The sequence below is a fragment of the Diplotaxodon limnothrissa genome, linkage group LG15, assembly GCF_057381915.1.
Source record: "Diplotaxodon limnothrissa isolate DT_005_m linkage group LG15, D_limnothrissa_male_GT1.1, whole genome shotgun sequence".
Classification (NCBI taxonomy): domain Eukaryota; kingdom Metazoa; phylum Chordata; class Actinopteri; order Cichliformes; family Cichlidae; genus Diplotaxodon; species Diplotaxodon limnothrissa.
The window spans coordinates 28,712,176-28,735,905 of record NC_140610.1 but is presented as its reverse complement, the minus strand read 5'-3'; the positions used below and the strand labels follow the sequence as shown (position 1 = coordinate 28,735,905).

The 23,730-nt window shown below is 41.5% G+C and overlaps 1 protein-coding gene across 3 annotated transcripts in view; it reads right to left on the bottom strand.

Annotated features, from left to right (window-relative positions):
- Nucleotides 1–6,591: 6,591 nt before the first annotated feature.
- Nucleotides 6,592–23,730, bottom strand: part of ubr7 (ubiquitin protein ligase E3 component n-recognin 7) — a 30,541-nt gene continuing 13,402 nt past the window's right edge. For all 3 annotated transcript variants that reach the window (XM_085372316.1, XM_085372317.1, XM_085372315.1), the window contains exons 6-12: nt 21,247–21,300; nt 19,047–19,152; nt 18,863–18,933; nt 18,625–18,789; nt 18,280–18,445; nt 6,929–6,990; nt 6,592–6,847 (exon numbers count right to left, since the gene is read on the bottom strand). In XM_085372316.1, coding sequence (XP_085228442.1) covers nt 6,758–6,847; nt 6,929–6,990; nt 18,280–18,445; nt 18,625–18,789; nt 18,863–18,933; nt 19,047–19,152; nt 21,247–21,300 — 714 coding nt within the window. In that variant the 3' untranslated portion in view covers nt 6,592–6,757. The remainder of the gene's footprint in view (nt 6,848–6,928; nt 6,991–18,279; nt 18,446–18,624; nt 18,790–18,862; nt 18,934–19,046; nt 19,153–21,246; nt 21,301–23,730) is intronic.

Sequence of the window (23,730 nt, the reverse complement as noted above, 5' to 3'; positions counted from 1 at the left end):
TGTCCAAAAAACTCACTGAAAAGCCTTCAGCTAATCCAAAATGCTGCAGCAAGAGTACTGACAGGGACTAGAAAGAGAGAGCATATTTCTCCTGTTTTGGCTTCCCTTCATTGGCTTCCTGTTAAATCCAGAATTGAATTCAAAATCCTGCTCCTCACATACAAGGTCTTAAATAATCAGGCCCCATCTTATCTTAATGACCTTGTAGTACCATATCACCCCATTAGAGCACTTCGCTCTCGCTCTGCAGGCCTACTTGTTGTTCCTAGAGTATTTAAAAGTAGAATGGGAGGGAGAGCCTTCAGTTTTCAGGCCCCTCTTCTGTGGAACCAGCTTCCAGTTTGGATTCAGGAGACAGACACTATCTCTACTTTCAAGATTAGGCTTAAAACTTTCCTTTTTGCTAAAGCATATAGTTAGGGCTGGACCAGGTGACCCTGAATCCTCCCTTAGTTATGCTGCAATAGACATAGGCTGCCGGAGGATTCCCATGATGCATTGAGTTTTTCCTTTCCAGTCACCTTTCTCACTCACTATGTGTTAACAGACCTCTCTGCATTGAATTATATCTGTTATTAACCTCTGTCTCTCTTCCACAGCATGTCTTTTATCCTGTCTTCCTTCTCTCACCCCAACCGGTCGCAGCAGATGGCCGCCCCTCCCTGAGCCTGGTTCTGCCGGAGGTTTCTTCCTGTTAAAAAGGAGTTTTTCCTTCCCACTGTCGCCAAAGTGCTTGCTCATAGGGGGTCATATGATTGTTGGGTTTTTCTCTGTATCTATGAAGCGCCTTGAGGCGACTTATGTTGTGATTTGGCGCTATATAAATAAAATTGAATTGAATTGGGTCCAACTCCTGCCTGCCGCACAGCGATTCATGACACGGGTCTTTTAACCTAAAAATGTTTTAATGGCCATGAAGAAAGGACTCTTCAATAGATCTTTCAACTCACCTGTGTTTACTGTCTCCACCTGAAATTAATTGCAGTCTGAAGTTTTTTCTTTCTTCTGTCCTTTTGTCTTCAGTCTTCAGCCTTGGAAGGAAAAAATAAAAATATTGAAAACCTTATTAGCACACTAAATATACAAAACCTTGCTATATTTCAATTGTTTTAGATTGAAGTTGCCACTGCTAGCTAAGTCAGTTTTGAATCATGCTAATGAGAAGAAGAAAAAAAAACCTGCCGAACAATGAGGCTGCTGTTGTAAAAACGCCAACTTTCTTGCGTTGGCAAGTGGTCGTTAAAATATCATTAAGACCCTGTCTTTTTATGTAATTCTTAGTAAAACTGTTTTAATCGGTTAAAACTGACGACATAATCTATGTTTGAAAAAGAGCGCGAACAACAGCGAACCACTATTCACCACCTGGGTCTGTGCTTTTTAACACAACAGCGCATTCGAAATAGAAGTTCTTGCCTGCAACATATTAATATACTTGCTTTTTTACGGAAAAAATAAACATAACGAAGGTTCCGTTTTACTTACAAGTTTCTCCAAATGTGCTCTCCAGTCGCTCGAGAAGGGCAGCCATATTGAACAGAATTTTCTGTCAACGTCGTTCAGGTTAGAGAGAAAACGTCATGACGTAGTTGACATACACATGCGGAGCTCGGAAAAAAACCATAATTAAATCATAATTAAGAAAGCAGTATTTACTCTTAACTTCTAAGCCATGTACAATTATAACTGTTTGAATCGTTAACAGAACAAAAGTTTTAAGTTGTTTCAACTTTGAGGAATTTCAATTGTTATATCCACAAACTTTATAAGTCAGGTAGACTGTTGGGGTTTACAGTGCAGTAAAACTTGGCAAAGGACAATACTGTGTCATGAACACCTGTGCCTTTGATGCCTTCTGTCAAAGTCTGTGCTGCGCTTACTGTGACAGTCGTACTGCTCAAAACATGTTGAATAGTTCAGAGGAGAACAAAGTATTCCAGCTTGTGAAATCCCTTGCTTCAAAGGGTGTCACTGAACATGCCTATTCATTGAGGGCAGAGGTGCTGAGCTCAATATTCTGCCCTGTTCAGTTGAAGACTGGTGTTCATCGTGTTGATGCACAGTGCCATGTGTCCACAGTAATTCAAAAAACAATGACTGAAAATCCAAGTGTTCACTTCACAAGAAAGTGTTCCTCCCAGTACTGCAAACTTTACACACCAAACACAAGGCAAATACCTTTTGTTTCCATTGATCTGTCAGTCCTCTCAGCTTCTGGCATAGCTCACCTTCAGTCTGCTGTTGAACAAGGGCTCAACCTTCCAGCATCGCCATGCCTAAGACCAATCGAAAGTCCTGATGCATCTCCAACAGCATTTAAAACAGTGCAAGAATTATGCTTCTATCCCACCTAGTTTTTGAGTTACACGACGTTTTGTAACTCCAAAAAACGGCGTTTTTCACCGCTCACCGCGATCAAATTCTGACTGCTGATCACCCTGATTTTTAAGGCGCCCCGCCCCCTTTTCAGGTGGCGCGATTGATAATGACACGGCTCTTCAGACCAAAGGTCCTGGGTTCGATTCCACCTTGGTCAACATGTTTTTTTTCACTACAAATTTATACACTATCACAGACCGGTAATTCGTATTGATAATTTATTACAATTCTGAAAAGTTTTATGATTTTACCAGCTTTTCTAATATGGACCTCAGATTCTCTGTGGCAGAAATACATACAAGTACACAGCCTGATGAAGCAGACAGAAGCAGTACCTCTGATTGGTTCAGCATTTTCACCTCTTATCAGCACAAATCTCAGCCTCTTCTGCTGTTTTCATTAGAATTTTAAGCTTTTCCACCTTTTTTCAGTTACGTGAGAACCAGTTTGGCTCAATGAGTAGCTGAAAAATATCCGCCTCTTCTGCTGTTTTAGCAGGATTTCAGAGTTCAGCTTTTTCACTTGTTTTAAGCACAAATTTCAGTTTCTTTACCTCATTTCACAACAAAGTTCTTCCTCTTCACCTCTTTTCTGCTAATTTGAGCTTCTGCTCCACAGTGCACATTTTCCCTCTCATCATATCTTTGCTTGTGACCAGAACTCATTTGGCTCAGAGGGTAGGGCAGCTGCCGTGAGACCCGGTGGCAGAGGCTCGAATCCTGTGAGAGTTGCTACACATGTTCCCTGCTTGCATGCGCTCTGCTTTCTTGACACTCTCCAGTGTGTCATTACACATACAGCCATCTTCAGCAAGCACTTCTGCTTCTACACCTCTTTTCAGCTCATCTTTTTGCTTCTTTACCTCTTTTCAGCAGATATTCTTCTGATTCACCTCTTTTCTGAAATATTTTCAGCCTTTTCACCTCTTATCAGCACAATTCTCAGCCTCTTCTGCTCATTTCAGCACAATTGTCAGTCTCTCCACCTCTTCTTTGTGAGAAAGAGTTTGGCGCAGTGAGATGAGAACCTGCCTTGAGTACCAGAAGTGCCAGGTTCGAATCCTGCTCAGGGCAACATTTTTTTGTTTGTTTTTTCAACTTTTTCAGCTTTTTTCAGCAGACATCTTCAGCGTTAAGGCATCCACACAGCATTTTCGCAGGAAATGCAAATTTTTCTAGTTTCATGATGAGACTGCCAAAATGCCAGGACAAAAGAGCCAGGACTGCCAAAATGAAATAAATAAATATATCATTAAATAATTAATTAATTCAATTTTTAATTAATTATCGACACATTTAATTAATTATTTAATGGTGTATTTAATTAATTCATTATGGCAGTCCTGGCGTTCCATACCAAAGCGCTCACGGGCAGAGGATAGTCCACCCCCAGCTGCTATCAGGGCAGGAGATGTTCCCACCTATGCGTCCAAACTGCAAATGAATCACGTATGAGTGAAGCCTCTGCTCCCGCACTGACAGTAACGCAATCAGTTCAGTTCTTCTTTTACTGTTATGTTGTTTTGTGGATCACAAGGTTTAAAACTACTTAAACACACACACACACACACACACACACACACAAAGTAACTCCACCAGAGTGCCTATTTCGAGTCACTTTTGCAGGTCCAAGCGCAGATAAAGGAGTAAGGTTGGAATTGTGGCATTAAAAAAAACAATAATCGCTAAAAGAAATTTAATATGAAGTTCTAAATAAATTCTAAATGCATTTAGGACGTTTTTTTACTCACTTTGTTTCTTCTTTTTTTCTCTCCTACAACATGGGTTACAATGTTGTAGGATTTGTAGGATTGCAAATTCATGCAAATTAGGCGATGACGTCGTTTAGCGACTTCTAGAGACTTTTAGAATAGCCAAAAGTGATTTTTCTTGCTGAGGAGTTGGCAACACTGGCCAGGGGCTGCGACACATTTATACAGCCGTATTTCGCATATGACTATGAAAGGCGTAAGAGGAAGTAGTTTCTTCCAATTTAGACGATCCAAATGATATAGTTTCTTTCCATTGTGTTCCTGTTAATGAAAAACTACAAATTTACTCCAAAATACTAAAATATCGATATTTTAATATGAGAATCGATTCTAGAACATAAATTACTGGGATCGGAAGAATCGATATTTCAATATCGATCCACACACCAATTATCGCATGCACTCGCGCGACCAGCACTCCTGCTTAAACGCACACAGTCACGGTGACACGTTTCTATCTCGGACCCTACGATCATTCGCACAGTTATAGAGGCGCTCTGTTTACTTACTGTTGTGCTGCTTCTCGTTCACGGGGAGGGTCTCAGGATCCCGTCAATCACCATCCAACCAAGGGGAGTTCAGACGCTATCTCACCGGCCTGGCCACAAATTCACATTCCAGGGCTTTCTTCGGGCATCCTAGTGTCCTGGCTGTCCACAGACTTCGGTATGTCCTACCCCCTCCTCAATGAAAGGCCATTTGTTGGAGTCCGGCTCCGAAGGACCAAATAAATGTTAGGTCTGTGCTTGCAGGCCTCGCTGACTCAGAGACTTAGTCCCGTGAACAAAGCCAGACGAACAGAGATCAATTGGTTTTAAGTTGCGCAAGGGGAGCCCAGTCAGAATCTCAGAGCTGTGAGCTCTGCACCCAAACCTCAGACGACTCCAACTCTGGCCCCCTCTTGCAGTTCTTTTATTAACTCAGTGTTTACACAAACATCTCATTAATCATGCGATAGATAAAATACATATAAACATGTGTCGTGTGTGTCTGCAACAGTGAACATGTGATGTGTGTGTGTGTGTGTGAATGTGTCTGTGAGCATGTGATGTGATCAGTGAAACGTGAGTGTGCGTCTGTGTAGAAAACAGAGGTGAACATTCATGCTAAAGATCTAATCATCTTGCACAATGACAACCATAATGATCCACAATTCTCTAACAGAACTGTTACCTGCAACTGCAACCACCTGACCTCATTCTCCATCCTCATGTCACCAAACATTCCAAAGAAACTCTGTTTAGACATTATAACCTACATTGGAGTTGGCCTGTCCATGATTTCCTTGGTCATATGTCTCATCATTGAAGGACTCATATGGAGAAAAATAACGACTGAAACCTCTTACGTGCGTCATGTTGCCATAGTCAACATTACTGTCCCTCCTGATTGCAAACATTTGGTTTATAATTGGAGCGGCCATTTCAGATGCAAAAGTTCAAAAAAAAAAAAAAAACCCAGCGTGCACTGCAGCTACCTTTTTTTTAATCCATTTTTCTACCTAGCTCTGTTTTTCTGGATGTTTGCCTCAGCTTTGTTGCTGCTCTACCGTACAACTAATGTCTTTGGGGGGTTGTCTAAAGCATCTATGCTGGCCATTGGATTCTCTCTAGGCTACGGAGCTCCTCTCATCATAGCAACAGTAACTGTAGCTGCAACTGCACCTGACAACAAATATATCAGAGAAAATGTAATCTGTTGGCTCAAATGGGATGTGTCCAAAGCTCTACTGGTGTGTGATTCTTACACTGTTAATAGTGCTGATAAACCCAATTATCCTGCATGTGGTTTTCAGTTAGAGATATTTGTAATGAAAACCATTTTCACTAGCAGTCAAAAACTAATGTGTACCCTTATGGCAGCATTTTTGTTAAATATGAACAGAATGATAGAAGAAGTGCTGCCACATGCCTGGCCAGAGAGTACCAATTTGTTTAATTAGTAGTTCAATGAAAGGCTTCAGTTAAGTAAGAGTGAGGGAAAAAATTGTGCTTACTTTCACAGTTTTGTCTTTTTAAAATAAAGAAAAACACTACATTTTTCAAAATATTTGTGGATGTTTAAGTGGCCATCCAATGAGATGACAGCGCCAGCTGCGTTAGCCTCATCTTAGATAACATCAATCAGATCATTAAAATAAACTAAGTTTTAAAAATAACATCTGAATATTATTGATCGCTTAAAAACCCACCTGAATAGTTTTGTTATTGATTTGGCCTCTGTAGTTTGGTTTTTCATATTTTCTGGTTCTTTACTCTTTCACATTCACACATTTAGCTTTTTTTTCTTTAACTGAAACTTTGTTTCTTAAGTATTTATTGTCTCTGAGCTGTTTTTCAGTTTTCAATCATTCTATCAGCTGATTCATAAGAGGATTAGTTGGCAGAATTGATTGACTAATCAGTTGACTGATCATGAAGTAACTCCAAATGTTGCCATGTTCAGATTGTTTTATTAGATTGTTTAAAAAGGAAACAATACTGAGAAACAAAGAGGTTGTTCAACATGTCAGACAGATTTTATAGAAAAGTTAAAACAGGAAACACACAACAGGTTCCATTTAATCAGGGATGAAAGATCAGCAGATGGAGGCGAGGTCAGGGGGGATCAGGTGCAGTAGAACTCTCCGGCATCAACTCTGCGTCTTTTACGACTCTGCTGCTCGAAGAACTGACGAATGTCATCAGATGTCACAACCTATCATAGAATAGTTAAATTATATCAGTTAACCTATCAGAACAGTCACAAGACACTTGACCTATCAGGTGGAAGACTCACTTTTCCTTCAGCTGCAAATCTCTGCAGGAAGTCCTTCAGCTCAGTTTTCATGTCATTGTATCCTGCAAGAAAAATAATCAGGACTATTTAATCTGTTCATAGACTTTCTGCAGGTTCAAACATTCTTCTTACAGAGTCCACTTACAGAATTGTTAAGTTAGTGTGAGCACCTGCATAAAAGCAAAGATTTCACGTGTGCGTTAAAAGAGTACTGAGGGGGGAAAAAACTGCGATGCGCGATACCACCACTGTTGAACAGGTGATGGAGAAACAGGTTTACCTTTCAGGTGACATGAATGAGTTGAACAGAAGTTATGAATGGTAGCTGACAGCTGGTAAGTGTGCAGGGGTAGGGCATTAACAGGGAAAGGGGGGCACAAAGAAATACGTTTCTTTCTTATTCTCATTTAACCCATTAAGACCTACCATAGTATGGAGCGCCAGGACTGCCATAATGAATTAATTAAATACACCATTAAATAATTAATTAAATGTGTCAATAATTAATTAAAATTGGAATTAAATAAATAGTTATGACACATGTAATTAATTAATTATTGACACATGTAATTAATTAATTATGTATTTCACATTTTAATTAATTATTGACACATTTAATTAATTATTGACACATTTAATTAATTATTTAATGATATATTTATTTATTTCATTTTGGCAGTCCTGGCGCCTGGCTCTCATCTTGAAATAATTTTATCTGTCAGCCTCACCCATCAAACTCAGGGGGCGGGGTTAATGCTGATCGAGTCAAAACCATTGCTTTGGCCTGGTGGCCATTGTTTCTAGCACACAACAACCGGCATGTGGAAGCTAACAGAACTGAACTTTGAAAAACCCTGTTTGTGTGTCACCAAATACCGTTTTAATATTTTTTTTTAGCCGACAATGTAGTGGTTTAATCTTCATGTGTCTGGTCGGTTTGTCAAGATACAGCCTCTTTGCAAAAGTGCTTCGATGATTTCGGAGATGTCTGCCCAGTCTCACGGCAAAGCGTGGGATAGACCCGCTCGCCTCGCAAGCAATCCCACCGACAAAGCGCAGGCCCCGGTACACAGCTGTAGTAACCCCCGCTGACTTCTTTTACTGAGGTTATATTTATCGGTGTTTTATTTCCTGATGTTCTTATGTGTTTCAGTCGCCAATTCTGAATTATAACTAACATTAAAAACATGTTTAAGGAGGAGAGAGAGCAAATAAATCTGTTTAACATCTGATCTTTGGGTTTTTGTTCAGTAATCAGCGTGACCTGTGTATAAACGCATAAAAGAGATAGCGTTGGTGATTCTGTCATGTAGTAACTGCTGGCTTTAACTGTACAAAGGTTGTTCGACACTATGAAACACATACAGACTTCATGATGTTCGGCTAATATTTTTATTGTGAATATTAATCATGCTGACCTCGCTCTGTACACCACGCAGCGAGGTCAGCATATCCACAGCTCCATGAGTTAACACAAAGTTTCCCAGCTGACTATCTAACTTCCAACTATTCCAGAGACGTGAAAATATACAGCATAAAGAAAAGTGTAAGAGACTCAGCAGCAGATTAGAATAACAGTTATACATTTAATAAATCACCAAATGAATCCAAGAAAGGAGCAAACCTGTTCCGATAATTTGAGTTATGTTAAGTTTGTATTCCCTCAGCTGCAGACTCGCTGCTGTTTAAATGTTTGAAAAGGAAGATTAGATATAAACAAACGTCAAACATAGATTTAGTCTGCCTTCACATTTTATATGAGGCCAGCACGTATAGTGGCTGTGTCCTGTTTTAAGATCATACATGTAAAATTGTTGTCTGACCTCCGTCGATCCAGCCGCTCAGAGTCCGTGGTTACCATGGTTACTGCATAAGCAGCTATAATGTTAACAGCTGGCACTGAGGAAACCTACCGGCAGCATGGGTGTTTATGTTTTTCATTGCAAAAGAACTGTCTGAATGGTTAACTGAAGTTAACTTGGATAAATTATAGTTAAGGAGAATCACAGATAACGCCTACGTGAGCTGTGCGACTGTTCACCACTACACTGAAATCAGCAGGCTATTACTGAAATACACGTGCTATATCATAGACTATGATATAAATAGGGAGGTCCTATTAACATGTTTAGTTTTAAAGGACACCTTCCTGCCTTTAGTCTCCTTCATGAGCAGTATTAGTTTTCTTCTAACATCCAGAAGTCTGCACGATGTGTTTCATAGTTTGTAACAAGCCTTTGACAGGTAAACATAACATGACCGAAAAAGCAAAAAAAAAAAGAAAAAAAAAAAAAAAAGAGAGAGAGTGTTGACATAAGATTTTCCTGCACATTTTTATACCTCTGCCAACAGAGAGAGAGAAAAAAAATCACATTCTAACAGACAGCTGGTGCTTAGAATACAGTTGAATAACTATTAAAAAATAGATGATATTTAGATGATAGTTCAGTCTAACACATGTGCCAGTGAACCATTAAACGTCTGTGAAACTATGCAGTTATGAAACGTAACTTTAACCTCAGCCAAACCGATTTGCTCAGTTGTAAATAAAACAGCGCTCGGGGAAAACACTATATTTACTCATCTTGTGCAGAAAAATGCGCTGACATTGCTTTATATCGAGCACCGGCTGCCCAGTTAAACTGTGACTATCACAGTTTAACTGGGCTATCACCAGGTAACTATCACGCCTACGTTACCTGACTATCACCAGGTAACGTAGGCGTGTTTCTTGAATTAGCAGCAGGTGTTAAACAGCTGACAGATGAGGAGGAGGATGCATGCAGGTAAACTGAGGGTCTGTTGAGCTGATCGCTGGTTTCGTGAGAAAAATGTCAGCTCGTTCTTTATGTTACAGAAGCACAGAGACACAAGACCAGGCGGAAAGAGACGATCGTTCGGTGAAAATGAGAATCTGCGAATGCAACATGTGGAACACGGAGAGTGGAATATGTAAACAAACCAGTTAACGTAACCCCCTGGATGCACTCTGAATGCTAATTGTTAGCAGAGCTAGTGAAATCTCTGAAAACATCTGAGCACTTTTGCAAACATGTTCTATGTTGACAACCTGACCAGACATACGTCGCGACATTCGCGGCTAAAACACTGTTAAAAGTGTAGCTGGTGACAGAAAAACGGGGTATTTTAAAACTACACCACCACCATTGCTGCCTGTGATTTGATCTGCATTCTGCGATACCTGGCTGCCCCAAGTCTACACAAGCAATCGATTATCTAGGATCGACCTGTTTTGACTTACTTTGCACGGCAACCAATCAAATGTTAGAGAAGCTGCATGGGCAGCGTTAACCCCGCCCCCTGAGTTTGATGGGTGAGGCTGACAGATAAAATTATTTCATGATGAGAGCCAGGCGCCAGGACTGCCAAAATGAAATAAATAAATATATCATTAAATAATTAATTAAATGTGTCAATAATTAATTAAATGTGTCAATAATTAATTAAAAAGTGAAATACATAAATAATTAATTGTGTCAATAATTAATTAATTAAATGTGTCAATAATTAATTAAAATGTGTCAATAATTAATTAAAATGTGAAATACATAAATAATTAATTAAATGTGTCAATAATTAATTAATTACATGTGTCAACTATTTATTTAATTAATTAATTCCAATTTTAATTAATTATTGACACATTTAATTAATTATTTAATGGTGTATTTAATTAATTCATTATGGCAGTCCTGGCGCTCCATACCATAGAACCAAGTCCGCCAGAGCTTATATTATATTTTTACATGCTGTAGTGCCATTTTTGGGAGCATTTCAAGTTGCTATACATCAATACAACCATTATAGCTCACAGTTCATTTGTTTCACTAGTTTTTTCACATCGGCTGTGAGATGGGCACGCATAGAGTCACAGATTAAGAGCGATGGTGATGCGTGGAAAAAAACCACCTGGTCTCCTTACATACACCTCCCTCAGCCAGTCTTTCATCATTTCCTCATCCATCCAGCCCTTTTCATTTGCCTTAATGATGATTCCTGCTGGAAACTTCTCTTTAGGCAAAGTCTTTCGCTTAAAAATCACCATAGGCGGCAGTTTCTGTCCATTAGCATGGCAGCCAAGCACAACAGTAAAAGACGACTTTTCATACCCCGTTGTGCGTATCGCTACCGTGCTGGTCCCCTTCTTCTCCACAGTGTGACTCACCGGGATGTCAAAAGTGAGCGGGACCTCGTCCATGTTAGTGATGTGGCTGGGCTGGATGTTTTTGTCGCCGATGTGTTTGCTGTAGTAGGAGCGGAAGATGGCCAGCTTTTCATTATAATCCGCTGGAAGTTGCTCCGCTACCGTAGTCCCGGTCCTGATGGAAAAATGGCACCGTTTCATAAAAAGTGAAAGTGAAACTGCTTTTAGCCAAATGGTGACCGTCGAAACGCTTCTCCCGCTCGTTCTTTGCTCGATGATCCACCGCTCGAGTCTTTCCTCCAACTCGGCCACACTTCACCCTTTAGCGTTCTCATGGTGTTCTCTACTACGTCCTCATTACAACACACAGGGCGCGCCGTACTTTTTGAAGAAAATCTAAGACTTTTAAGTGCGCCTTATGGTCGTGAAAATACGGTACTAGTTATTACAAACACAATCAAGTGTGGTACAATGTCTTAATCTTAAACCCAAATTACTGTCTAAAATACACAAAATATATCTGTGAAGGTTCTAAGTAATCCAAAAGTTGACACTTTTCTTTCCAAGCTCCTTAGAATACACAACATAGATCAATCAACATCCCTTCTGCAAAGTGGAAAGCAGATTTATCAGTCGGCTTAGACCAAAACTTCTGCTCTCAGGTATGCTTAAAAACCTTTCAAGTGATTAGAAATCCCAGTCATGGTTTTGTCCCGCCTTTGCAATTGTGGTTGATGTAGGAGTAGGTGCGTGCTTGGGGCATCTGGGGACTCCCTAGGGACATTTTTCCTGGAGGGCTCAACTCAGGGGCTGTGGTCATGACCTTGTTGGGGCTCTGGTGGCTCTTGGGTAGTGTTTTCCTGGTGGCTACGTGCAGCAGAGCTGGGGGAGGGTCTGTGCTGGCAGAAGAGGGTTACTGGCCTGGTAGCTTGGCTGCCGCGGTGTGATTCCGGGGCAGGCTTAGGGTTCTGGGGTGCTCCGCTTCCGGGCTAGGCCTTGGGGGCTTGGGTTCTGGTTGGTGTCGCTGGGGTTGTGGGTGGGTACGTGCCAGCCCTGGTACATTGACGGAACTGGGGGCCACTTCAGCTGGCGGGGAGGTTGTTACATCCTTGCACGAGGTCTCTGCTCTCCAGCAGTTCCCTCTGAAGATGGAGGGAGAGCTCTAGCAGAGGTGCAGAATGAACTCAATCTGGGTGTCTATTTTCTTATGTAGTCTGGAAGATGATTATATGATGGGGTGGGTGTAGTTTCCTGCGTTGGGGTCAGGTGGGCCGCCATGGGCTCTGTGGCGGTTGATGGTGCTACTACAGTGGGGGGCCCCGGTCTGGATGGGCCCAGGCACCCTGGCCTTAATTGGTTTCCAAGAAACGGTGGTGGCTGAACTGAGTTAGGCACCCCCGTTCCCTGGACGTACTACGTCCAGTCTCAAATACCACTTGCTAGCCAAGCACACAGCTAACGCAGAGAGCCCTCCTCCCTCTCACCAAAGGCAGACCACGCTGGATACCTTTCAAAGGAGACGTCTGGACAATTCTACAACCAACAAACTTTCAACAGCCATAGCAAAATGGGTGGCTACAGCTTGCAGGTCGATTAACATTGTGGAGGATGAGCATCCTCCACATAGCATAGCATCCAACAACTGCACGTATGAATTCCCTTTGAGAGCCACCACTGTAAGATGGACAAAGATTCTCATCTTCATACAAGTTGTGTAAGCCAAAGTCGTGGAGGCTTTGGGGCTGACCAACACGGTTGCACTCACCAGAGACTATTGGACTTCTCTAAGTAAACATAGGGGTAACAGCGCATTATTTTTCACCAGAGTGGGAACTTCAGTTGAATGCTGTGACTGTTATGAAGACGGAGGAGAGGCACTTTGCTGACACGTGCGCTAAGCACTTTATGCCGGTGGCTAGACAGTGGGGAATCGAACAACAGCAAATTGCAAATTTTCATAAGAAAGAGTCACTTACACAGGACGTATCAACAAGACGGAACAGAACCTTGGAAATGATCAAGTGTGTTCTAAGAGATCGAGAACCACTGAAGAAATGCACTGGCACTACATGCAACCAATGTCACAATGCCATCAACAACAACTGAAGAAGCTGGAGACTGCTGGAACACTGCAGGTAATTTATTAATATTTCCTCTTACCACTTTTGACATAGGAATGTTTGTGTGTGTGTGTGTGTGTGTGTGTGTGTGTGTGTGTGTGTGTGTGTGTGTGTGTGTGTGTGTGTGTGTGTATAAAATATTTTAACCTTATGTGAATATTGCGAGTGATGGAGGTCTCTGAGGACGATCCAGCTTACATGGTTAAGTTCAAGGGTGACCTTCAAAACAGAAATGGAGAAGCGCAAGGAAAAAGCTAACATCATGTGGATCCTAGGTTTAAGGATCTTAAGTGTCTGAGCAGACCTGACAGGGCTGAGGTGTGGCGCTTGATCAGTGCATTGCTGAGGGAGAGGCAGAGGCCTGCGCAGCTTGAACAACCAGTAACATTTGAGCCATCTAAGAAAAGATCAGCTCTCGTGCTTGCTTCAGTCTTCATCTGATGAAGAAGAGGATTGCATTGAGAAATGTGTGGAGTGATACTGGGCAGAGCCAACTGTTGACATAGAGGACTGTCCCCAGAAATGGTGGCCCAAGCATGAAGGGGCACACAGTGAGATGGCATACCTTGCATGCAAGTACTTGGCAATACCTGCCACATCCATACCATGTGAGGGGTTATGGGTGGGTGTAGTTTCCTGCGTTGGGGTCAGGTGGGTCACACTTTCTGGGCATGTCATCTGAAAATGTCAAAATGCTTGTCTGTTTGAGCAACTGGTTCAGTGCAAAGAAACAAAAGTAATAGGGACAACCCATGCACTGTATTTTTTTAGTTCTTTCTTCCCTTTCTCCTTTGTGGTGTTTCCATGTTCATGTTTTGTTAGGAAAACTGAAAAAGGAAGAAGCTTGCATTGTTCAGCTTCTGCTAAATGCAACTGGAGAGCAACAAGTACAGCCAAACTGTTTTAGTCAAAGACACTGTAAGTATTAAGTATTATTACATATGCATTTTATTTATTGTATTTTTAATGTGTACTGTGTCTCCCACACTTAGATGGAAATATGTTTTGTGAGCCTTAACTGTCTAATGGTAAATTAAACAGTTACATTGTGTGGGAGTGTATGCTTAAGTTTCCTTTCAGCATATTTTTGAGCATTCAGTACCTTTGAGGTTTTTCTAAAGAATATTTTGGACTTTTGATTGTTTTGAATTGTTGCAATAAAAATAAACATATTTGCATAAAGCAAGTATATTTGTTCACTCCCATACTGTTAAGGGTATTAGAAGCATGAAAAGCATCTAAGTATTCTAAGTTCCTTTAGAACAAATTTTTTAAAAGTCCGTGATTAATTTGGGATGAATCTTGAGTTAACCATTGATAAGTACGCGATTAATCGCGACTAAATATTTTCATCGACTGACAGCCCTAATATATACACTTTAAGCAGTCTGTTTGCCTCCTTCCCAGGGCAAAGGGCAACATCTCCTGGGTCTAGGGATAGATTGCCCCTCTGGGTGTGATGGCACCTGGAACTGAGGGTATAGAGTATGTTTGGGGAGTGTGTGTACAAAGTTAATTTCTGTTTGTCTCAATGGTGGGCGAGTGTTGAGTATTGGTATATGTGTGCATGAGGGCAGGAATGCATGTTTGTGTCTGTGTGTGCCTGTTTGTCTATGTCTTAGACTTCACCTCTCGGTGAAGGTCGGGTCTTACGGTGTGTTCACACCGAACGCGATAGATGCGAACAGAGCGTCAAGTTTACATGTAAAGTCAATGGAAAAGCGCGATGACACGCGATTGTAGGTCCCGTGAAAATTCAGAAGCAGATTTGCGTCGCCAAAACGCGTGAAACGCGCGTCAGTGTAGCGCATCTGGCGCGTTTGACTCGCGAAAAAAACCAAGCGCATGAGTTTTTGTGTTGCATTTTGTGCATACGCGCGTTTCGTGTCTACCGCTCGAGTTGGAAAAATCTGAACTCCAGCGTCAAATCGCGCCACGACAACCAATCAGGAGCCTGGTGACGTGGCTGTGACCTAGGTCAAAGGGGCAGATCCAGTCAGAGCCCTTCATTCTTCAATGGAGGGAAGGCTAATCAACGCCGTAGCAAACAACCCGGAGCTGTACGACACCAGCTGCTTTCTGTACCGAGACAGGAATAAAAAGGACCGAGCTTGGAGGAAGATATGTGAAGAGATCGGGCAACCTGGTAAGTTCATTCATTTCTCTTTTGAAAGTTTTCACTGACCTGGGGAAGCCGCACAAAAGCTAGCAAGCCACCGCTATTTTCCCACTGACGTACAAATACCGTTCTGCTTTTATGCATCTTGTCATATAGGAATATATTTTATTGTTTATTAATAAACAGCACACAGTGGTCCCGCTGTTCATCCGTCACTGCTTTGCTTTTTTGCTGATTTTTTTTTATTGGAGTGCAGCATTGCATTATGTAGCCTGATTGACAAATCTCTTCTGTGCTGTGTCTCCTGCGCTTGCCAAATTTATCACGTTTGGTTTTGATAACCATCACGTTCAATAGAAAAAACAGCACAAAAACACCCATAACTATGACCCTCATTCAGAAATAGACACCTGCACCGCGAGGGAAAAAGGCGCACGAAAGTGGCGGGCAGATGAAGACAAAACACGGCATAATAATACTTTTACGTTTTGCAATCTACAAAGGTTTGCACTTTGAGAATCAACTTGTGAGAACTGTGACTAATGTTCATGTGTGTGGGGAAAACAGTGTATAAAGTGGAGGAAGATATGTGAAGAGATCGGGCAACCTGGTAAGTTCATTCATTTCTCTTTTGAAAGTTTTGACTGACCTGGGGAAGCCGCTTTTGTGCGGCTTCCCCAGGTCAGTGGGGAAGCCGCTGACCTGGGGGGGGCTAGTTATTCTGAGAACCCCTGCTGCAATAAATGAGGGACCACTATATATACTTTCTCTGACAATATGACTATTGTTTTCAACCTGTTAACATTTAATACCGTCTTGATAGAACCAACTGATTCTGCAGCAGAGCATCCCCTGTTGCTTCTCCGGGCTCCCAGTCCCTGAGCTCCTGCTGCTGCACCCACAGGTATGTAATTGTAGCATCAGATGTACAGGAAGCACTGATGAACCCAGGTACGGCGAGGACGTCCTTAACGCCGCTGCTCTGCTCTCCACAGTAAATAGAGAAGGGAGACTCTCTCTTCAAACACTAGCTCGACAGCTGCCATCTAGCAAAGATACCGGTCTGGCACAACTTCTTCCCACATTCCTCCTACATTTCCGGTTCACGCACGTCAAAATATGCATTTCTGAGGCGCGATGGAGTTTTCTTGGACACGCGAATGTGCACGCGTCAAATTAGGGGCGTTTGGGGCGTTTTCGCTCGCGTCTATCGTGTTCGGTGTGAACACACCATTAGACTTCACCTCTCTGGGAACATCTCAGATACCCTCAACCATCGGTGCATTGGTGTTTCTCGATGTTCGGGGCTGGGCACTCAGGTATGCACTGACTCACTTCTGGTGGTTGCTTGGCAGAGGCCTGGCACCCATTGATCGGTCGGGCCCCTTCCGGAAATTTGGGTGCCCTCGGGCCTCGGGCCTCTGGGTCCGGGGCTCAGACTGCTCTGGCGCCCGGATCTCCTCCGTGCTTGCTTCATCAGATAGTTACATGGGGAAACCTTTTGAATACAAGCATGCTCGTGCTCACAGGCGTGCACAGATACACACTATATCTTCCTTGGCTGCTGTCTCAAAGCATACCGTGCGTTGTCAGGCTTGTGTCCTGCTCAAGAACATTCAATATTTATTATTTACTTTTACTTATCTAGGTTGTTGCTGTAGTCTCCCTACTGTGTTGTTCTCCTTCTGCTTGTTTTTTTTTTCTTCCAGTAGGTGATTCAGTGGACTTTTTAATATCTTTTCTCACTCCCTCTTTCCCTCTGTTTTTCATTAACTTCTCTGGTCTGCGTCTTTCCCTTTCCTATCCTCCAGTCAAGTCTGTTCCATTTGTAATAACTATTAGAGTGAATTGTTAAATGTTGTCATTTCTATGCTTGCCAACTCTGATGAAAAGGATTCCACTGTCCTTCCCCCCAGATTCTCAAGGTTCTGGGTGGGGGGCTGTAATGTTTTATTGCAGATACATCCTATCTGGAAGATCTGCTTCTTTTTGATGTAAGCTTTCTGCGTTTATGACCCTTTGGTCAGCAGGAGGTCTCTCTCACACACACACACACACACACACACACACACACACACTCTTACCTAGATACAGAAGTTCACACATATACAAACAATGCCTTGTCTTAGAACCAAGTGGGCGTTGCTTTCCTATGACGTGTTTTGTGTGAACTGTCTCTCAATAAAAAGGCAGCAGGAGGAGGTCAGAGTCGGGGTCATTCTCGTGGTGGACACAAACGAGGCCTCCCTTGCGCAAATAATCGAACAACAAGACTGTCTTGTTTTCTTCATGATGAATAAGTCTCTAGAATTAGCGGGGCTTGTGGAAACACAGACCCAACAATGACTTAAAAGTTAAACAAAAAATAAATAAATAAAAAACAATAACAAAGATGAATAAAGTGGACCAATAATGATCTACTTGGAAAAAATACAGTATATCCATTGGGCATTTTTCTTGGCCTTCAGGCATTAATTGCGATTGCTACAGTGCCGAACAGGACAGGCAAAAAAAAAAAAAAAAAGAAGAAGAAGAAGAAGAAAGAAAAGAAAACCCACAAGTAGAGCTGACAGGGGCAGATGGCGAGCCACACACACCGGCACAATTGTCCCGCCAAGCACAGCAGCAAAGCTCAAACAGAACGACCGAAAAAGAAATGTATCAAGGTGCTGCCTGACTGAGACTGTGGTGGGACATTTAGAGAGCTGTGCATAAATGAATGCTGCAAAACTAAATGAACTGAAGTAATACTGTAAACAAGTGTGGACCAAACTTTCTCCTCAGTGATGTGAGAGAATAAGAAAGTCACACAGCAAATCATCACTCAAACTTATTGGTCCTGAATGACTGGACTCAGTTTCTCACACTTCTTTTTTTTTACCAAATTATTACAACTTCGCGTGTGTAATATTACAATCATAAGTAGTAGTAGTAGTAGTATCAGTACCATGGATGATCTCGAGCTGCTGCACGTGGTTCAGGTTGTCGAGCGCTGACATCAGAGGGTCGTCTTCCTGTCGTCTCTGCTCACTGTTCTTTCCTTTGTTTTCGTAGGCGAGGACTGTGTCTGACTCGTCCAACAGGAAGGACAGACCAGCTTCAAGCAGGCGCAGCTAAGCACACAGGTCGGTCCGCCAGGCGAGTAAAAAAAAAATAAAATAAAATAAATAAATAATCAGAATCAGAATACTTTATTGATCCCTGGGGGAAATTAATAAATAAATCTCTTCAGTAAAATCTCATTATATATCAATCAGAGCATGCTCAGACACACTAAACACAGACACAGTACCTGGCAAATTCTGCAGGAGCAGAGTTTGGAACGCCACGGTGAAGGCCAGAACACAGCTCCTGATTGGACTCTTTTCTGACCAATTACCTGCAGCTCCTTCAGTCTGCACCTCGGCTCCACTTCCTCATGGCTCCGCTTGCAGCTAGGCTCAATGGCATCATCAACCTGCCAGATTTTGGATTATTGATTAATCAACCCTGATCAGTGAGTGTGATGCAAACTGCTGTGACCCCCTCACCTCTTCTTCTTTGATGGGAATGGTGGGCTCTTTTGCCGTTTCCTCCTTCACCTCCGCTGCTCCACCCGGTACTAAAACAGGAAGTGCATCACACACACAAACATAGACACACAGGAAGTGCACAACATGTGTATGACAGTATGTTTGTGCCAGGTTAGTACTGTAAGATAACAGGACGCTTTACCTGCTAGGTGCGAAGCGTAGGTCCAGAGAAACGAGTGTGTTTTCATACAGGACTCGCAGATCATCTCCTGAAGCTCCACGCAGTCTGGAACCACACAGCCCAGGTGCTGCAACAATATACAGGTACAAGAGTCAGGAGATCTTGATGCATTCTCAATCATCCAGGAAAGTAAATCTCCAAAAGTAAATTCTGTTCATCTGGACGTAGCGTTTTGTGGGAGAAACGTTTTGTCACTCATCCAAGTGACTTCTTCAGTCTCAGTTGACTGCAGTTTTCCCCAATCTTATAAACAATATGTAACCCAGTTCCTAAAATCATCTCAAACAAAAAGAGAAGAAAAATTAAAACATTTAATGTTCATTGTTCTGTTCTTACTGTCCCTGTTAATGAAAGTGAAATGAGATCAAAATATTTATTTAAACGTAGAAGGGACGCAGATTATATATGATATGCTCTGGTCAAACAAGGGTTAAGTTTTTTCAGAGGATTGATGAGCTCTGATGAGAGCCTATTGTTTTACTCCACTCCTCGCATGTCACCCAATCGGTGAAGCTCTAGGCAGCTCTTATCCCTCCTTAGTACCAGCTCCCAAGTTTTCAGTCTCTTGCTTCTACAGCCGAACAGAGCAGACGGACTAAAACTTTTGTTATCGGTAAGCTGGAGAAATTAACCTCTAACGAGTTAAAAAAAAATACCATCTAAACTGATATTTTTCACAAATTATGTATTTGCACTTGTTGTCGTCAAGGGCAGAGCGAAACCGGAAGGTTTACTGAGCTGTGGCTTCACATAAACGCTGAGCATCCACTCGACGGCGGTAAGCTAAATGTGGCTAATCAGACACGTGATGTGCGGAGTGTGGGTACAGTTGTTGCATGTCTCTGAAACGCACTGTTGTTATGCTAGTTAGATCATTAACTAAGTCATTAACATGTGAAAAGCTGTAAATGGTTAAAGCAGCTAAAAATAACTTTATGAGAGATAATTGTAAGCAGACTTTATCCTACTTCCTGTTTAAATTTTGATGTCAATCGGTTGTTTTACAATACTCAGTATTGAACACTTGGAGGTAATTTTTAGTGTATTTCCACCTGTACTAGTAGGCCTATGGTACAAGCGGGATTAAGCACGTCTATTTTAGTACTCCTATTTGTGGACTGAGCCCTTGTGTTTACGTGTTATTGAAAGTGATTATTTGCACTTTGTTCAATTTCTGATAAGCATTTGCATATTATTCCATTTCTTAAAAGGGGTAATATACTTATTTATTTGTGATTGGATATATATGTACAGTGAGTTTTTTTGATGGATGTAATTAATGTTTACAATGAAAGTGAATTATATGGTGACTATAATTCCTGAATGTTTAAAACCTTGTAGATAATCTTTAATGTTACTGCAGGTTACAAATAATTGAACCTTGATACTGTGAAATTTTGGATATTGATACTTTGAACTTTGAAATTTGATATTTTAATGTTGTACAACGTGACTGAACTGATGATGATTGAATTGATGATAGCTGATCTGAATAGTTGTTACTGCACTGTGACACTACTTTAGTTTAATTTGTGAAAGTTATCCTTAAAGGGCACGTGACATATATTTGGCCATTGTTTATAGGTCAGGTTTTTATATGGGACGAATCCAAAGACCAGGTCAGCGATTCCAGAACCCAGAGTGTTCCAGTGTTCACTGGATGGCGAGCCAACCCAAGATCCTAGGAGACGATATACATATACACGCACACTCATTTTCACATTGATGGACTACAATCCTCTACTGTAACAAGTAGAGGATTGTAGATTGTAGGATTGTAGGATTGTAGATTTTTGCTACTTCGGGGAAAAATTTTTATACTTGACATTCTGTTAAAACCTGTTGTGATACTGTGTTGTTTACAAATTTATTTTACAAGGCTTAACATCACTAAAGTATTTTTAAAAGCCACACAACTGTGTTTGTCTGGTTTCTCTGTCATTCGTGTACCAGAGCTCTAAGAGTCGTTCTCAGTCTTCTGACACTAGCCCAAATTACTCATTACTTTGGTAATTATCCATTGGTACTTTATGTAACTCCACGTAAGTGCTACAAATACATTTGCATAATGACTGAAACCAGATGAACAGAATCAACTTTTGGAGAAGAGTCAGGAGAGGCACACCAGACAAGTGCAGGAACAGGTAAACTGATGACTCACCCGGCCGTGCAGCCAGTCCTCACACACCACACACTGAATCATCTCATCCTCCACCTGCAGACACAAACAGCTTAAGTAAAGCGAAACCAGCACAGGAGGAGGAGCTAAAACCATCAGGTGAGACATTAACAGGAGTAGTTTAGTTGTTTACAAGAATACCTGCCAGCGCAGGGAACTATTCCGAGAAGCAGGTTTAGCTAACATATCTGAGTTTGTTAATCCCAAGATAAGAGAAACTCTGATTTTTTTGTTCCAGACAAAGCATCGACGTTAACTCTGAGTCAGTTACCGTGATAACAGTGAACTAAACCCACTCGCTAGCAGGTTTTCTTCAACAAACTCTGAGTTCCAACTCCTCCCTTCTTGCTGCACCTAAACCAGCTGACTGACACTGAGTCATTTCCTTACAGATAGTAAAAGCTGTCAAAGTGCAAAAAGAAATTAACTTACGTTAACTTCACGTTTTTCGTTCATGTTCTTGCAAAATCTGTAACCACATTTGTGTACTAAAGATGAACATTAACAGATTTATTATCAGCTCAGAATAAAATCTATAGCAGCGGTCCCCAACCCCCGGGCCTCGGACCGGTACCGGTCCGTGAGTCGTTTGGTACCGGGCCGCGAGAGTTGAGGCCCAGGTGTGAAATGTATAGTTTTCAGGGTTTTTAATCGGTTTTCAGCGTTATTTTGTTATCGTTTTTATCGTTTACTCGGTTTTCCTGGGTCTTTTCACGTGTGTTATGAATAAACCTCCTTTTTTTCGGTACCGGTACTAGTTTTATTTTGTTGTATTTATCCGCGACACCTTAAAGGCCGGTCCATGAAAACATTGTCGGGAATAAACCGGTCCGTGGCAGCACAAAAAAGGTTGGGGACTGCTGATCTATAGCCTCCAACTTGACTTTGTGGATAGTGATGCTGTCAGAATCCCAGTTCCTTTGCTATGTAAATATTTATGGTATGTTATAGGGGTGGGTTTTTATTAAAATCGATTCTGGCTTGGATAACGTAAAATTGATTCATTAAAATCCTGAATCGATTTTTTTAATATTAATTTATTTTGCCCGAAATGCCAGAATCCCAGGTGAAAGATCACAAAATTTCAACAACCACCAAACAGCTAAGACAGTAAAATGAGAGCAGGTACACGGCTTCTGCACAAAGACGTAAACACACAGCGTGGACCCGCGGATCAGAATCAGTGAGATGTCGCCTTTCTCACCTGATGGTCGGGGCTGAAAGCCGACAGCTCGCTGATTCTGATCCGCGGGTCCGCGCTGTGTGTTTATGCCCTTTTTGCGCTGATCATATGGCTCTTAGTTTTATCTCTCTCCAAACAATATTGACCGAACCAGCAGCAAAAGAAGATCCAAACTACGCTTCACATAAACATCGTCATGAATTCCCTCTGACTTCTGCTGACTTTTCAGGATAAAAATCACACTTCATGCACAGCTCTCTCTCTCTCTTCTGCATTATTCGCTTGCTTGTTACGCACAAGTCTACCGTTGTTTACAGCGCTGTCGGCAGACGTTTTTTTTCCCCCTTTTACTTACTTCCGAAAAGTAAACCTAATTTCTGCCGTTCAATATTGAACAAATTTAAACTTTTTAAAATTAAGCAAAATGCAAAACGCTTAGCCGTGTCTCTAATAAAACCGCTGTAACTTCAGAGGTAATGTTCATGTGTTGATTAATGGTTTTCTTTCGTTTGTGATGTACTGCAGATTATTTTTATAAAATCCCAGGCCAGGAAAATCACCTTCATGTTTTTCTGTGTTTTATCTTCAGCTACTTTGACACAAAGGCCTCTGCTGTGATGCTCACACCTTTGATAAAGTCTTGCGTGTGTCAGCTTCCTTTTAATAGATACAAAAATATGTAAATGTACTGATCTGAATTATAATATTTCTGACTGTCAAAATTTCCCAGATTCGAATCGAATTAAATCGAATCGTGGACCGAATCGATTCGGGACCTTGTGAATCGGAATTGAATCGATTCTAGAAATCAGTGACGATACCCAGCCCTAGTATGTTACACACTGATCAATGACCAATTGTTTGTCTTATTATAATCAATCATACTGATGGAAAAAATGTGTCACATTTGGATCTTGCAGATAACTTCACTCAAATATTCATGTTGAGGCTGAAATGATTTTAAGACTGAAACTGAACCAAATGTGTTTTAAGTAACATTTAAAATGTAGACTGCAGAGAGTCTGATTGTAATCTGATTACGCTTTACGTTGAAATGTGTTCACTGATTGCGGTTCAGTCATTTAATATCAGACAGCATTAGTGAGGATGTGTTGTCTTTTAAATCAGGCTGAGCGGGTCAACCCAGGCACACATCAACCGGATCACATTTTAGATTCAGTCCCAGACTGGCTCCGGTCATTTCCCAGCTCATCCCACCTGGATTCATCCTATTTTGCATTTATGAGCCATATTCATCATCATCATCATCATTTATTTATTTA